Genomic DNA, 15,858 nt, shown 5'->3' on the forward strand with positions numbered 1-15,858 from the left:
GCATTCACTAACTAGCACCCCAGGCTGGAAGACAGACTTGGTCATGTGGGCAACCCTGTTTAACTTATTTTTAATACTTATGTACCTGAAGAAGAAAAGTGTTACTGTTGCATGAAACTGTCCTTATTTTAAGCATTCCAGGAATCAATTTTTTAACAAAATGAACTGTTGTTCCTCATAAAATGTCATCATTTCCCAGCCAACAACACTTTGTATATGCCAGTCCCAAAGAAGCAAAAGCAAGCTACTCAATGGCTAGTGCCAGTAGGCTAAAACCAAGATTTGTACAGCCAGCCAAGGCTTTGTACATCCAGCCTCTTCATCTACTGACTTTAATAATGCTTTGGCATTTTTAAGTATTCTACAAACAAATTAGTTGTAGAATTTTACAAAACAAGAAAAAAGGAGTAGAATTTTGGTAGCTACATTTGCATTCCAAGGCCACTATCACAGATAGGACTACAACATCCTTCTGGATTTTCATCTTCTCTTTTGTCCATATGCTAAAGTTCTTCTTGGGCAAGTCTTAACTTTTTCAGCCTCTGCCACAAAGCATGTGGAACACAATTTACCACTTTATTATGGCTGTAGCCTGTGCAGTATATTTCAAGACTTTATCTAGAATAAGTAGCATTGCTCCTATTTTACAGAGAAGGATAATGGACCCCTAAACTCTCCATTTCTCACAGATAACTTAGAGCAATTGCTCAGTTTTATTTTAGATTGTGTCTTGAATTAGAATTCCTAAAATTAAAGAGCAATCAATTCTTTCCAGGCTTCTGTTTGCACTTGAGTTGGGCATTTTGGGAAATGAATGCATCTCTAAAGCATCAACCAGATGGATTTCTACTAGCCCAGTGACTGACTGCTAAAATGATAATTGTAATACATTAGAAGAATAAGAAAGCTTTAGCTATAAAAGAAGCATCAAACAGGCCTCCTGATGACATCTTAATATAACATTGCTTACATTTGGATTAGAAGATAATAAACCAGGCAATTTAAACCCAATAAGGAATTTGTGTTGGAAACTTTCATAAGAACAGGTTCATAAAAGATAGGGGGGGAAACCTGTAATAGCTGCAGAGCCTTGGAAGCACTTTTTGAAATTACATATATAGGCCTTGGACACACTTTGAATTTGTAGTGCTATACATGACCATTTAGCACTACAGAAAGCTAGTGTGCATACCTTAGGCTGTCTGTAACTCTAAGGTGGCAGATCCACCCAGTGCCATCCCTAGGGGCATGCTGGGCCCGGGGCATATCAGCTCGTGCAGGGCAAGGGCATGACAAGCAGAGCAGGAGGGGTGGCAAGCGACCAGAGCATAAAGCCAGTGGTGCACGGCAGCTGCAGCAGGAACTGTACAGCACTATCCACGGGGCCCCCCGAAGCCAGGACCTTAGGCTACACCTCTGCTTGCCATAGCGAATGAGCAGACAGCTGCTGCTGCCTCTGCAGTGATTGCAAAATGGCTGCTGCTACCACAGGAATTTTGTGGCATAAGGAGGGTTGCTGCTCCAGGACACAGGACTGCAACCACAGCACCTTGCTGCCCATGGAAGTAGCAAGGGGTAAAGAGAGATCCCACTCTGGGACCTGGGACCCAGAGCAGCAGCCAAAGATAGTTTGCCCTCTCCCCTGCCAGGGAAGGGAGACAAGTCTGCCTGGTCCTCCTTTCCTGGCAGGGGAGAGGTCAGGCTGCTAGTGATCAGACACATTGACAGACACCCCTAGAGTGGGAGGAGAAAAGAAACAGTGCTTTATCATCCCCTGGCTGGAGAGCATAATTGCAGTGCTCCAGCTGGGAGCTCTAAATATGCGTATATCTTCATAGTACTCTATTTTTGTAGCACCAGAAAAATGAACATGTGGCCAAAGCCACATATGTTTATATGTAGATGTGCTATTATAGTTATCACTCCTTCAAACAGAGAGACCCAAACTTACAAGTTGTGTTTTGTTTGGAAGAACCACAGGAGACTGAGAACACTGACAGATGTGCAGATCACTTCACAGAAAGTGCCATGAGTTACAGCAAACCCCCTGACCCCCATTTGGTTGGGGGGGGTGGGGGGAAATCGAGCTGCACTTTGAAGCCAATCCAGTGGTGAGAGGCTGATTGTCTATAGCTTCTCTCCCCTAGCCCTGCTCCGTGCTCTGGTGCTGTCTTCAGGATGGGAAGGGGGAGAAGGCAGTGAAGGGAGCTCCAGTCTGGGGTTTGCCCAGCCTGCGCTGGAAGTGAGGGGGGGGAGCAGGTGGATTGCAACCCCTCCCTACCCCTTCCCCCGAGGTGGGGGACTACAATCCACTCCTCCCCCCAACCACCTCTAGGCGCAGGCTGGGCAAATCCCAGATTGGAGCTCCCTCCCTTCCTGAAAACAGCACCTGGGGCGGGCCTGGGCTGATGCAGCCTAGCCCTGTTCACACGCAGGGATAAACAGAACTTAATGAAGGTGTGGCAGAAGGCCACCTCTGTTTCTCCCCAAAATCTCTGCTCTGTGACAATTTGGTTAGGATGGGCCCTGCAGAGGAGACACACTTTACCCTATCTCTTTAGGTAACCTGAGCTGGATACATTCCTGAGGGAGGGGGGAAACCTGCTCCCTCTGCCTACGGGACTGGCATCACATACCTGGGTGAGGGGCTTGCTCCCTGAGGAGCTAGGAACTGCAAGTCTGCCCAGCAACTAGTGATGCATTTCAAAGTGGTTGGCTGACAGCCAACAGGTGCTGGCTTCCATTGGACCAGGTAAATGAGGTCACAAGGGCTATATAATTTAAGGACTGCCCGGGAGGTGGGAGGCAGCAGCCATGAGGAAGACTCGGAGAGAGAGAGAAGAGCTGGACTATCTGAAACTTGCTCTCTCTCAAAACTCATGATCAAGGAACTGCCTGCCTCCAGAGGGAATCTTCACCTGCCTCTGGATGATACTTGCGAGTAAGCTACCTGAGATCTAACTAGATATATATCTTGCAGTAATTCAGATGCATGATCAAAGGCTACCCAGCTGTGCAAGTTTCCTCTATGGCACAAACTGTGCCAGTTTGCTCTATGCTAATATTCTCTGATATTGCTCTACCCTGTACCCTATTGCAACTCTACCCCTTGTAACCAATAAAGTTCTCCTTTGTACCTAGCACGGGAGATGTATTGGGTGTGGGTCTAGATTATGCCTTGGGGTCCCCTTGGTTCAGATGACTAAAGAAGACAACAACTTGTGCTTCCAACTGAGAGAAGCACCCCCGAGTCCTTGAAGTGAGTCAAGTACCCTCGAAGGCTACTAGGCCTGTGTTTCCCAGGGTGCACAGAGCCAGAATCAAGCCCAGCCCTGGGTGGTGGCAGTTTTTATACCAGGCTAGCCGGTGTGCTCCAGGAAGGGGGTTGGCCAGATGTGAGGCACCCCCAGGGAGGCACTCAGACCCTGGAAGGTGGTCGGGCGCAGTGAGGTGGGTGGCTCAACACAGGAGCACCCCCTACTGGCCCGCCACAGAAGGCACTCCACTTTGGAGCACCTTCATCTGAAACCTCACTAAATGAGGATTAATTTGTTGCATGATTGGGCACTTTTAAAGTGCTCCACAACAATGCACTTCTGTCAGGCCATGGCTGTAGAGCACTTTCAGGGGGCTAATCACATGACAAATATCACTTCTCTCATCACCCTGATACATCAGAGATACATGCAGGTAATGGTGGGAAGTGCATATCACTAATGAATTATACAAAGAAATACCACAAATATATAGGAACAAAATCAGGAAAGGAAAGGCAATAAATGATTTGTAATTGGTAAGGACTATTAATGACAATATGGCAGACAGACAACATCATTTGAACCCTACTCAAACAGAGAAAAATGGATAGGGAAACTCGGAGTCCTCTGCTCAGGGCAGAAAGTGGAACTGCTCAATGTCTATTCTATTTCCATCTTCACAAAAAAAATCTACATCTATGACCAAATGACTAGCAAAAATAAATAAAAGAAGGACTGTAGATCGTAAGTAAATAACACATCAACACACCAGAGATCTTTTCACTCTTTGGAATTAACATAAGTCACAAAGACCTGATAGAATTCACCCCAATATGTTGTGGGATTTGGCTGGCAAAATGTTGGAACCACTGGAAACAATATTTGCGTGAGGTCCTAGAGGAAATAGAGATGTGCTAAGACAGCTCCCGTCTTTAAATAAGGCAAAAAGAAGGACCAGGGAGTTATAGCCTGGACAGCCTGACTTCAATGCCTAGCAAGTTACTAGAGCAATTTTAAAATATTCAGGTGGTAAATAAGTGGAGGGTGGAATGATCACCAGCATTATGCATGGATTTGCAACAAGTCATGCCAAACTAACTTAATGTCCTTTCTTGACAGGGCAACACAGTTTGTGAATAAGGGGAATCTGATGGCTACAATCTAGTTTGAATTTAGTATGCCATTTTACACAGCCTCACAAGATAGGGAAATGTAGACATAATTGGCTAAAATACCTCCAACAAAGTGTGAATATCAATGGATCATGTCAAATGAACAAGGGGGTTTCAAGTGGAGCATCATTTAACATTTTTATGAATGATTTAGATGCAGAAAGAGAGAGCATTGAGCCCAGTTTTGGGTACTGCATATTAAGCAGCACATAGTGAAACAGACAGTCCAGAGGAGAAAGAGAAAGATGATGAAGGGGTTGGAAAGCAAACTGCAGAAAGGAAAGGCTGAAGGAACTAGTTTAGTTTGGAGAAAAGGAGAGTAGAGGAGACATAATAGTAGCTTTCAAATATCTGAAACGCTGACATAAAGATGACAGAGAAGTATTTGCTTTTCCTTGCTGCACAGGACAGGCTACATGGAAATGGGTTTAAACTACAGCAACACAATTTTGGAATAAATCTCAGGAAACTGCTGTAAGAACTGTAGGACAAGGGCACAGGCTGCCCAGGGAAGTCATGGAATCCCCTTCCCTGAAGCTTTTCAAGGCAAGGCTCGATCTGTGATACTATCATTCTATGCACTTTACATACATTACTGACAATTCAGGCCCCGCTTCAGCAAAAGGCTTCACCACACCTTTAAGTATTTTTCTAAATCTTTGCCTAGAGGTCCACTTTGAATCCCAAGGACTTTCCTTTCCTCAGCAGGGGGAGGGTATTTTTAATATTTTCATGGCGTATTATATTTCTGAGTTAAAAATTTAAAAGTAACATGGGGAAAAAAAGAAAAACAACCCTCTTGACACTTCCAAAAATACCGAAACAAACAAAATCAGTGCTTAATGATTAAATGAAATGCTAAATTGAATATTCAAGCTAATCACAGCTTTATAGGGTGAATGTCAGAATGACTTCCTCTGTCTCGTGCTTTGAGTCACATCACTGAATGATGCACAGAACAAACATAGAAACATTAGAGGAATTCAGAAGAACTATTTTCCTTTTAGAATGCATCTTTAAATTCAAGGGTCCTCTCTCTAGTGCATTCACTCTTTCATATTCTCTAAAGGTCCTTTTACAGCTTCCATTGCTGTTGTATGCAAGTGTGTCGCAGTATTTAATGCATTTATCTTTCCCATACCCACATGAGGAAGGAAGTCCTGGGCATCCCATTTTACAGCTAGGGAAAACTCAACACCTCTTTAAATCCCCACAATCCTTGCCAAATCCTTTCAATATTCACTAGTGAACACCCCCAATTGCCTCATGTTCAGCTTTTGTATGGCACAGCACTGTTGCCATCTTGTCAGGGCTGAGGAACTCAGCAACCGTTCTCAAACCTGAGAATCCAGGATCCTCTAACTCAGAGTTCCTCCCTTCCCCAAGTGCCACTGGAGGGTGCGGTCTTGTAGACATGCCCAGAATGTGCCTAACATACCTTAGGAATAAACTTTGTACAAGACAATGCAGCCACTTTGTCTTGATGGTGGTGAGAGATGATGGCCTTCTTTTACAAAACAGATCAGTGGTTAGAGCACTCACTGAGGATGTGGAAGGCCAGAATTCAAGGCCCCTCTCTATCTGAGGGAACTTAAACCAGCCTTTCCCACCTTCCAGGGGAGCACCCCCACTGCCAGGCCATGGGTGAAGGAATTTTCCACCCAAGATTTTCAAGCTGTGCTACTTTGTTAAGCAAGAGTTCAGGCCAAGTTCATTATTTCTAATCTCTCAACTCCAGATTTTACAGAAATCCTACAATGTCCAGTCAATATCCTGAACTTTTCTCTAGCTCCCTGCCAAGTACCTCTCCCTATGTTTGACTCCTTCCCTCTACTGTCCACACATTTACCTATCAGAATATCCAGTCTACTCTGTGACCCATGGACTTCCTCCACGACAAAGCTGTTCTCTCTATGTCTTTGCAGCCTCTATAGCTAAACCTTTTTAACCCCCTTCCCCGTTTAAACCCTATGCTTACAAAACTTAGGCTCTTACATTTTGTGCCATATATCTATTCCCTTTCCCCACTCCCTTTAACTCTATGAAGGAATTGCAAATTTCTTCACAGAGGAAATACCATCTAATTAGGATATCATATTTCCTTTTCTCACCTCCCATTCTCTAATCCCTATGGAACTTCTCCTTTACATCTTTTTCTAAACAATCAGTGTGTTCCTTCAGCCTTACTCTCTCAAAAACTAATTGCCCCATACATTCCTCCACCTTGTTTATTACTGGCCATCATTGTGTTGGGTTTGTTTTAGAGACAAATTCTCAGAACAGGAGTGAAATATATGCAGCCTGCCAGGACAATCCCACAGGCCCATCACAGATCTTTATTAAACCGCTCCATTAAAAGAAAAATAATTTTAAAAGTACAAGAGTGAGCCCTGTTGCATAGCAGTTAACAATCTATGCATGTGTACATGTATTGTCCATTTTCCAATTTATAAATGCATTGTGGGCTTACATTCAATCAAAATAGACCTGACTTGTGCTGGGCCTCGATGGGTTGGCATGCCTTGCAAGTGGCTCACAAAAAAATCTGAGTGGTTGTGCACCTTGCCTTCATAGTACCAAGTACCCACAATTCTCCCTGAAGTCAAGGGGAGTTGCAGGCATCCCTCGCTTACCAGATCAGGGGGTTACAATCTACAGGACAGAACCTAATCACTTTTGCAGCAGTTGTCTGTAAAGCACCTGACTCACCTATGGGATTTCATAAGCCAAGTAAATATTATCTGGATAAATTCACTGCAAGCTATTTACTTGTTCATCCTCCCTGCATAAATTGGTATTTTTAGAAGATATTTACCATTTTAATTTTAATAATGCATGAAATCATGTTTGGGAAGCTTAAGAGCAAAAACTTTAAGGTTTTTTGCTCTTGTTAGCATTAGAGCTGATGCTCCTACTGTGAAGGAAAAGCTTACAAAGCGTGTTAATACTGGAGATGGAAAGTGTCACTTACATGCCCTGAGTTTCATGATGCCTTTCTGGAAAATTTGGTTCCAGTGTCTCACTCCAATACTGGATAAGGGTATTTATCGCTGAAGCAATCTTCAAGGCCTCACTGTCGTTTGAATATTGAGACACAAGATCAACCATATTTCCTCCAAGTTCAGAAAGGATTTTTCGAAACTTGCTGCTGCCGAACCACTGCTGAAATATCTAGATTTTTAAAAAAGGAACACAGTGGCTTTTGTTACATGAAACGGGAGCTTTTTTTTTTTTTTTTTTTTCACACAGAACACAAAAATTCTTGGTTAGATGAAAACAAAGAAGTCAGGTTTTGCCCCTTTAGACTTTATCCCATACAGTGAAAGCTTTCTCCATTTCCTCAATCAGAACGGATTGCTCTCATGAAAGATGACATTAAACATGACAGCTGACAACATACATACAATCTTCTTAATTCTTTTACTAGCCACTACATACAAATAGCTCAGATCCCAGGTCTAACAGAATTGCCCTCAGAGTGGTAGAAAATGGTAGAAAGGAAGCCTTCAGCCACTGAAAGGTCCGTCTCCCCATTCAATTGAGTTACAATTAAGATGAGCTTTTAGCATGAACTTATAGTCCCTTTACCTTTGATGGCCTTATTCCCATGTTGAAGTCAAACATGAACTTAATTGTTCTGATGAATCAGCGCCCTAGTGAAACAATCCTATAGTCTGGCGCTAGATCCAGCCAGCTGCAGTAACTCCATAGTGATTATACTTTCTGTCCCTGTCCTGAGAATGTCCTTTAAACACCAAGTGGCATAAACCACCTATACCAGCTTTCCAACATCAGGGATGCCCCGTACATGAAAGAAATTCCTGAGTACCAGTGTAGCATTGGAATCTGGCCTGAAGCATATATTATAGGCCTGTACGAATAGGAAAGTATTCTATTCGGATTTGGCCAAGTCAGAGGACAGTGATTTGATTCAGAGATTTGGATCACTGTCCCGAATCAATTTGGCTGAATCAGCTTTGGAAGATTCAGTGCTGATTCAGAGAGATTTAGTGATCCGGATCAGCCAGGTAGAAACAGGCATAGCCGGGTGGCTACAGGTTCTCCCATGGCTCCTCCAGCTGTAACTGCTTCTCCCTGGGTGGGGCGAGCCATGGGAGAAGCCTCCATGGGCCCAGCCCCATCCCCCCACAGGCAGCAGCCTAGTCCTGGCACTTAAAAAAAATAAAAATAAAAAAACCCACAAAATCACCAGCTCTGACAGCAGTAATTAGGGCCTCTGGGTGCAGTGTGGGGCAGCAGAGATCATCCCCCTCGCTTGGCACCCACACGGCAGCTGTCACATCACACAGGTGCAGCATGGCTTGGCAGGGCGCTGTGCGCTCTCTGGGAGCTCGGGCCTCTGGGGCTGAGCGGTGCCAGGCTCCAGTTGACAGGTGAAGCTGCTCTAGCTCACAGACAGCACACAGCGCCCTGTCAAGCTACGCTGCACCTGTGTGATGTGGCAGCTGCCGCACGGGTGCCAGGTGTGGGGGGAGTAGGCAATCCCTGCTGTCCCGCACTGCCCAGGACTGCACAGGGGGGCTCTGCCACGAATCCTCAGAGGCCCCACTCCCTGCTGCCAGAGTCCGTGAGTTCTGGGGGTTTTGGGGGGGTTTTTTTAAAGTGCCAGCAATCTGGGGCCAGGAGGGAGATGGGGCCAGTCAGGGAAGCCATGGGGGCCTCTCCCACAGCTCCTCTGGCTGTGCCTGCCTCTGCCCTGGCAGGGGGAGTTGCCGGGCCTATGCCCTGCTCCTGCTTGCCCAGCTGCCGTGGGGGAGGGGGGTGCACTGCACTCCAGGCGGCATCACGGCATAGCCCCCGCTCCCAGCACTGCTGTGACCGTATCAGAACTGGGAGCAGGGGCTCTGCCCTGCCGCCACTTGCCAGCTGGCGTGGGAGTGTGTGGGATGTGGGCGCGGCAGTGCTGGGAGCAGGGGCTCTGTCCTGCTGCTGCTTTTCCCCCTTCCATCTGGAGCAAGCCATGCTCGCATCCCGCCCCACCGCTCGCCCCAGCTAGGCAAGTGGCAGCAGGCCATAGCCCTGCTCCCAGCACTGCTGCATCCGCATCCTGGGCCCCCTCCTCCCACCCAAGAAATGTGCCCCTCCACCAGCAGCTGGGCAGCTTGTCCCAGCCCCAATCTCCCCCTCCCCCACGCCCCTTCCTTCCCCCAACCCCAACAGATTTACTAGCTGGAGGCAGCTGTGTCAGCTGCCTGCTTAGTCTATGGACGAATCTCTGAAGTGGCCGAATCTTTTCTGAAGATTTTCTGAATCTATTTGCATGCTTTGAATCAATTTGGAGCTTTTAATTGGTGTCCCAATTTGGATTCGGAGATTCCAAATTGGGCCGAATGTCCTCTGAATTGAATCAGCTCTGAAGCTTCGCACAGCCCTTGTAGTGATTGCTAGTGAATGGTGTGCACTTGCCAAGAATTATACAGTAATACCCAAGATAAATTGCTGGTTTTCCTTTAACTACAATACAGACAAACTGTGGCATATGTTCGATCAGAAGTGAATTTTAAAGCCACAACATAACCACCATGTAAATTTACCAGGAGAGGCACTGAAGCATCCAAAGGGTTAAATGAGCTCAGTTTTGCTGTCCTCAGGACAGAGACAGGAGTAGTTGTGCACAATAGATTATTACATAATTCTATAGCTCCATACAAATAATCATTATCTAAATTATACCCTTTTCAAAAAAACACAGAAAGGCCAATACTAATAAAATGACAAGTTAAGATAGGCTTTCCTTGAGCTAAGATTAATTAATTTCCCTTCCCCAAGAGACTACCTGGAATGTGTTTCCTCTCTTTTGCACAAAATACACACACATATGTCTTTATAGACTAAGATGGAGTTTGTTTTCCAAGCCATCCTACATCAGCAGAATCTTTAGGTGACACAATGGAGATTCCAGAACTATTCACCCCAACACATCTTATTCACCATGACCACAGAAATAACAAAGGCAAAGTTAACACAGATGAAGTTACAGTCTATTTACAGTGCAGTCCTGTATTCTGTTCTTAGTGGGCATGTCTACGTGTGCAATCAATTCGAAGTAGGCTTACTATGCAGGAAGCCCAGTGGGCTTCCTGCATAGTAAGCAGATTCACTCCCACCAGGAGCAGCCTGGAGAGGGCTGCACCCACCCTGCTCTGCCCCCCTGCAGTACCCAAAGGAGCTCTAGGCTCTCCCTGGGTACTGGCCCAGGGGCTAGCAAGGAGCACAGCTGTCTCCTGGCCCCATACACCTAGGAAGGGGTCCTGATGTGCATGAGGTGGGAGAGCTGCTGCTGCAGAGTTCTCCTGCCCCATGGACATGAGAACAAGTTCTGTGTCCAGCAGGGCTTCCCTGCAGCTGGCCAGGACCTGTCCCCATCTGAGGCAGGTCCCAGCCAACTCTGGGCTACGACCCTTCCCCACAGCTGTTCCCGGGCCCTGTGCCCTGATCAGGCACTTGGGTTAGGGGCTGGGAAAGAGCTGCTTGGGAGGGGACTCTTCCCAGCCCCCTCCCACGATCACCCCATCAGGGCACAGGGATGGGAAACAGCTGTGGGGGGGAGGCAGGTCCTAACCCCTGCCCTGATCTGCTGGTGGGACAGCTAGCAGTGAACCCTCCGCTGGGCAGGGATTTCCTGCTCAGCTGGGGACAGCCCGGAGCTGTCCTACAGGATTTCCCACCCAGCCGGGGGCTCTCATCTAGCTGCCCCACTGGTAGCTTCCCAGTCGTGGGAAGCTCAGCTCCCTGCTCCTGTGGGGAGCCAGGAGCCCCAAAGCTCCGGAACAGGGGGCAGAGAGAGACCCAGTTCCTATGCTGATCGGATCCTGGCTCCAATCACAGAGCTAGGGCTGAGGCTTCCTGTTGCTGGGGCAGGGTAACACTGCCCCGGCTGGGCTCCACACTCAGAGCCCGCCCCAGCAGCAGGCAGCTACTGGGAGCAGGAAGCAATCTCCCAGCTTTCACTCTGATCACAGAGTCAGGGCCAGGAGCTCCCTGCTGCCAGGGCAGGGGGACATTGAGGAGGGGATTGTTCTCCCACCACCTGCTGCCCAGGCTGACCAGTAGCAAATTTGCAAGTAGCAAATTAACCCCACAGTTGACTAATTGACTGTGCAGAAGCGTCGGTACGTTTAGTATCAGGATTGTGACAGCACTGTGCAGTAAGCATCACCCAGTGCTATCCAAATTTAGACTTAAGCAGGACTTCTCCTTTGGCTGGGCCTCAGCACTGGACCAAATGTCACTTATGTTCTGACAGGTTTAAAGAATGAGCTTCAACTAATTTAGAAATGTTGGTTACCTAGAGGCTGAATAAACAGTGCTATGGTATATTTCATTGCAAGAACTCTATTATTTTAAAGCAAAATATCACCTGCCTTTTTGTCAGCTGAATATTTTACTAACTGTAGTGTTGCCTGCCCTCATTCATAAGTTTTAATTACATAATTGTTAGTCACTGACCAAGAGTATACTGCAAAATTGTGTATTCTAGCAATTGACCTATTAAAGCATACCTGTGTGTAGAGTTTGATCTTGTTGACAGAATGGACAAGATAGAGTTTGGCCTCCAGCCATGCAGGGATACAGCCACCCTCATTATCCCGACTGTCAGCTCCGGCTTCTGACATGTTGGACAGGGCTGAGCACACAAAATGCTCCAGTGTGTCTTCAGTGGGAATCTGGCAGTGACACAAGAAACAGATGAGCATGTCAGAAAGCAGCTTGGTATTATCACTCATATCAGCTTACTTACCTGATAAAAAAAAAAGAATAGCCATGAGGCCACTCTCAGGATGAACAAAGGCCAATTATTCAAACCTGGTGATGTTGGAGTAGAGCTTGCAAATGCATCCTGCACCAGAAGCTTCATTACCTACTAACCAGCCATGTGCATTTCAGAGTTCCTCTGCATCTGGAACTTTTAATCTGGGGTAGCCATAATATTGAGGCCACATTGACATAAGCTCCCACTTTGAAACTGGAATAAAGACACTGATGCAAATCTTGATTCATATGGATGAATCATTTCTCTGTTGGAGTTTTGCACCAGGATAACTGCTTTGGTGTAAATGCATAGACGCAAACAAGCTTCTAGATGCAATTATGTATCAAACTGGCTTTTTTTTTTTTTTTTTTTAATAAAAATAATTTAACTGAAGTAGCAACTGAGGAGGGCTGCCAGACAGTTTTTTTCCTCATGCTGAATCCATCCGACTTCCAGGTCAGAATTTTTAAATTTACTGAACAAACTCTCTCTCTTTTTTAACGAGAGTATTTAAAATCACTGTGCCCTCACTAATCCATGCCAACAACAACCCTGTCACAATGTGGTTTAAATTATGACTCATGTTATCTGTGACTACAGAAACACTAGAATTTTTTCAAAACATCTAGTCAGCAACGCAATGAAACTCAGGAACCAATACATTGATGACTGCTTAGGGCTGACAGTCACAGTCCTGTATAGTTCTTTGTGAAGTAGCACTGAGTCAGATATGATCCCAACTGTACAGATGACCAACCTGAGACAGACAGCATGTCTGCACCACTTGAGGACCATGCCAAGGAGCAGGTGTGCCACAGTCCATTCTGAGACTCCCTACCAGAATCCTCAGCTGGCATAAACGCAACAGAAGCACCTGGCTGCCGGTGACACAACAAACCAAGAGCACTGTGGTGACTGATAGTCCTTCATTCAGTTTACTGGACCATCCTGGCCCTCAGTGACCATTCCCTTCCAAGAATACTGAGAACCAAGGTATTCTATGACCAAGCCGCTTAAATTTTTCAATGAAAACCCCTGATAGGCACATGAAAATTTGCCCCTAAAACTCAGGTGGAGAGCAGCAAACAAGAGATCTTTGATAAATGGCAACAAGTTCTAGCCCAAACAAAGGATATAGTTGACAAATGATAGATTATTATGTAGGTATGTATTTATTTAAACATGATTAAACTATATTATCATAATAGTTATTTTTGGTCCAGGGGAAGAAAAAAAGAAAGCAGCCAAGAATCTGGTTAAATGTTTTCCCCAAAAGGACTTTTAAAGCCAAATTTTGTTCAGAATTAGAAACGCCTTTCTTTTCCACCACTTTTGCTCATGTGGAGAGTTTCACCGAGTTTAATAAAACTATTCACTAGAATGTACTCACATGACAATCACGTTTAATATTAAAGAAAGGCACTTGACGGAAGGCTTTAAATCTCTATGAAGCCACTCAACTGACTAACCAAACAAAAGCCAAATATGGGCCCTAAACTTGCTAATTTTTGCCACATTATTATTTAACTTTAATATATAAAAAGCTCATTTGTAGTGTCAGAAGAAACAATACACTTGATAAGAGACATCCTCCACCAAGTTAGTCCATAAGCATGGGAAAGGGTGTTGGCAGGAGAAGAACTCTGTAAACAGATACCAACAAAGAGAGTAAATTATAACTAGACTTTTATAGAAACAACAACATAGGAAAGGGATGCTGAATTTAAAAAATAAATTAAATTAAATGTTAGCAAGATGTCAATGCTTTGGCCTAAATTTATGCTTTGAAGTAGCACTGTTGATTCTACCTACATCTATATTTCTAAAAAATTATAAATTGACTTCAATGAGACAAAGTTAGGCACACACTGATGCTTCTTTCTCAATTTGGGACATTTTAATCTTACTCCAAACTAGCTTTTCTATTCTAGTAAAAGGAGATGCCGGATAAATGCCATATAAATCCATTGCTATTTAAATCCAGAAATGCCATATAAATCCATTAGATTGCAGCTCAGTATAATTATATATACCTTATAAAAGGTGACAATGACATTCACCTTAATTGTAGTCAAGCATCCCTTATTATTGCATGTCCTTCTTTGACTCATTTTTCTCTTCTTTCATTTAGGATCTTAACTTTTCTTATTAATGGAAACCTTCTAGATAAAACTGCTAAACAATTCCAGTCTAAAGCAATCATAGTTTATAGCAGTAAAGGAAGGGGAGGGAGTTGTAATTTTAATTCCATTTAAGTAGGTGACTACCTCATGGATCAAGTAATCTGACGATCGAATTTACCAATGACTGAATTAATTAAATGGCACTGCATTTGCAATAGTTATACATATGGATAAGATGCTCTCAGAGCCTTGTTACACAATAATTTTGGATGACTCCTGGAGCTCTTAACACCTGGATTGTCCACACATTAACATGTGAAACCAATATTATGTACTTGTTACACAGCTCAAAGTTACACCACTCCAGAGCAGTATCATCTCCAATCTATGTTATCCAACTTGTCTTACATTAACCATTTTATGCTACACTTTAGTGTAAACACCCCACTTGCCCCCTGCCCTGCTGGCCTGGATCAGGCCCACTGCTCCCGCCTTCCCCAGCACCCCAAATATGTGCTCACCACCCCCCTGCCGCTTACTTGTGGCTGCATAAAAATATAAAAGCAGCAAAATGTAAAAAAATATCAGAACACTGACATTTTTATGTTTCCCACCTTATTTAACACTGCCATATAATTCAGAAGTTTCTTAGCATGAAGTTCACTGAAACCAAATCTGGATTCAAGTTCCATTTTGACTGCATATGGATCCCACATCACATCCCAAAGAGAAAGGTTATACTGAGAACCTGTAAGAAAAAAATATCTGGTTTCATATTTCTCACATTTTGCTCATGTTCCATCCCATATCTTACTAATCCATATCTGACAGGACCTATATGCAACCTGGTAAGCTTTTTTACAACAGAGAATTTGAGCATGTTCACGTGCATTGGGTACAGTTAGAGACAGAAATACTGAATATGATTTCCTTACTAACACAGGGAATGGAGCCAATCTAAAAAGGTATTCTGCCAACTATGCATTTGCTGAATTATTTGTCCATTTGTCCAATCTCAAATACTAACTTTACCCATACTGAATCAATCTTTGAAAATAGTTTTTACCGCTGAGAACACAACAATGGAGAACATATATATTGGTATAGAGGACATAAAAGTGTCAGGTTTCGTATCAATAGAGGACAGAGGACAGAGTAGCAGAAAACTGGAGTGTCCACTATAATGGCCACCCTGCCCCTAACACAAACCATTTCTTGAACAGGAAAACTGCAGAATCAGAGACTTAAAGTTTGGATTTTCAAAACTGCTAGAGATTTTCCTTAAATTCAACTTCTGCTGAAGTCCTGGCGACTGCAATAGGAGTAGAATTCAGCCAATACTGAGTGCATTTGAAAATCTCAGCATTCACATTTATTCTTCAAGCTTAAAGAATAAATTAAAGCTTTTTACATTTTCACATTTAAGCTTTTCTAGCAGGTTTCAGCTGAAATAACAAAGAAACAGGAGCTCAGCCTAGATCCTGCATGAATTGTTTTTTTTCCAAAAGGAATCTTGTGCCATAAAAAAACCC

At 44.4% G+C, this 15,858-nt stretch overlaps 1 protein-coding gene across 1 annotated transcript in view; it reads right to left on the bottom strand.

Moving 5' to 3' along the window:
- Nucleotides 1-15,858, bottom strand: part of ABCA13 (ATP binding cassette subfamily A member 13) — a 351,606-nt gene that overhangs the window by 297,483 nt on the left and 38,265 nt on the right. Inside the window, exons 9-11 of the mRNA XM_014524731.2 lie at nt 14,941-15,074; nt 11,953-12,117; nt 7,401-7,600 (exon numbers count right to left, since the gene is read on the bottom strand). Coding sequence (XP_014380217.1) covers nt 7,401-7,600; nt 11,953-12,117; nt 14,941-15,074 — 499 coding nt within the window. The remainder of the gene's footprint in view (nt 1-7,400; nt 7,601-11,952; nt 12,118-14,940; nt 15,075-15,858) is intronic.

This window comes from Alligator sinensis, unplaced genomic scaffold (genome assembly GCF_000455745.1).
Source record: "Alligator sinensis unplaced genomic scaffold, ASM45574v1 scaffold82_1, whole genome shotgun sequence".
In the NCBI taxonomy this organism is placed as follows: domain Eukaryota; kingdom Metazoa; phylum Chordata; order Crocodylia; family Alligatoridae; genus Alligator; species Alligator sinensis.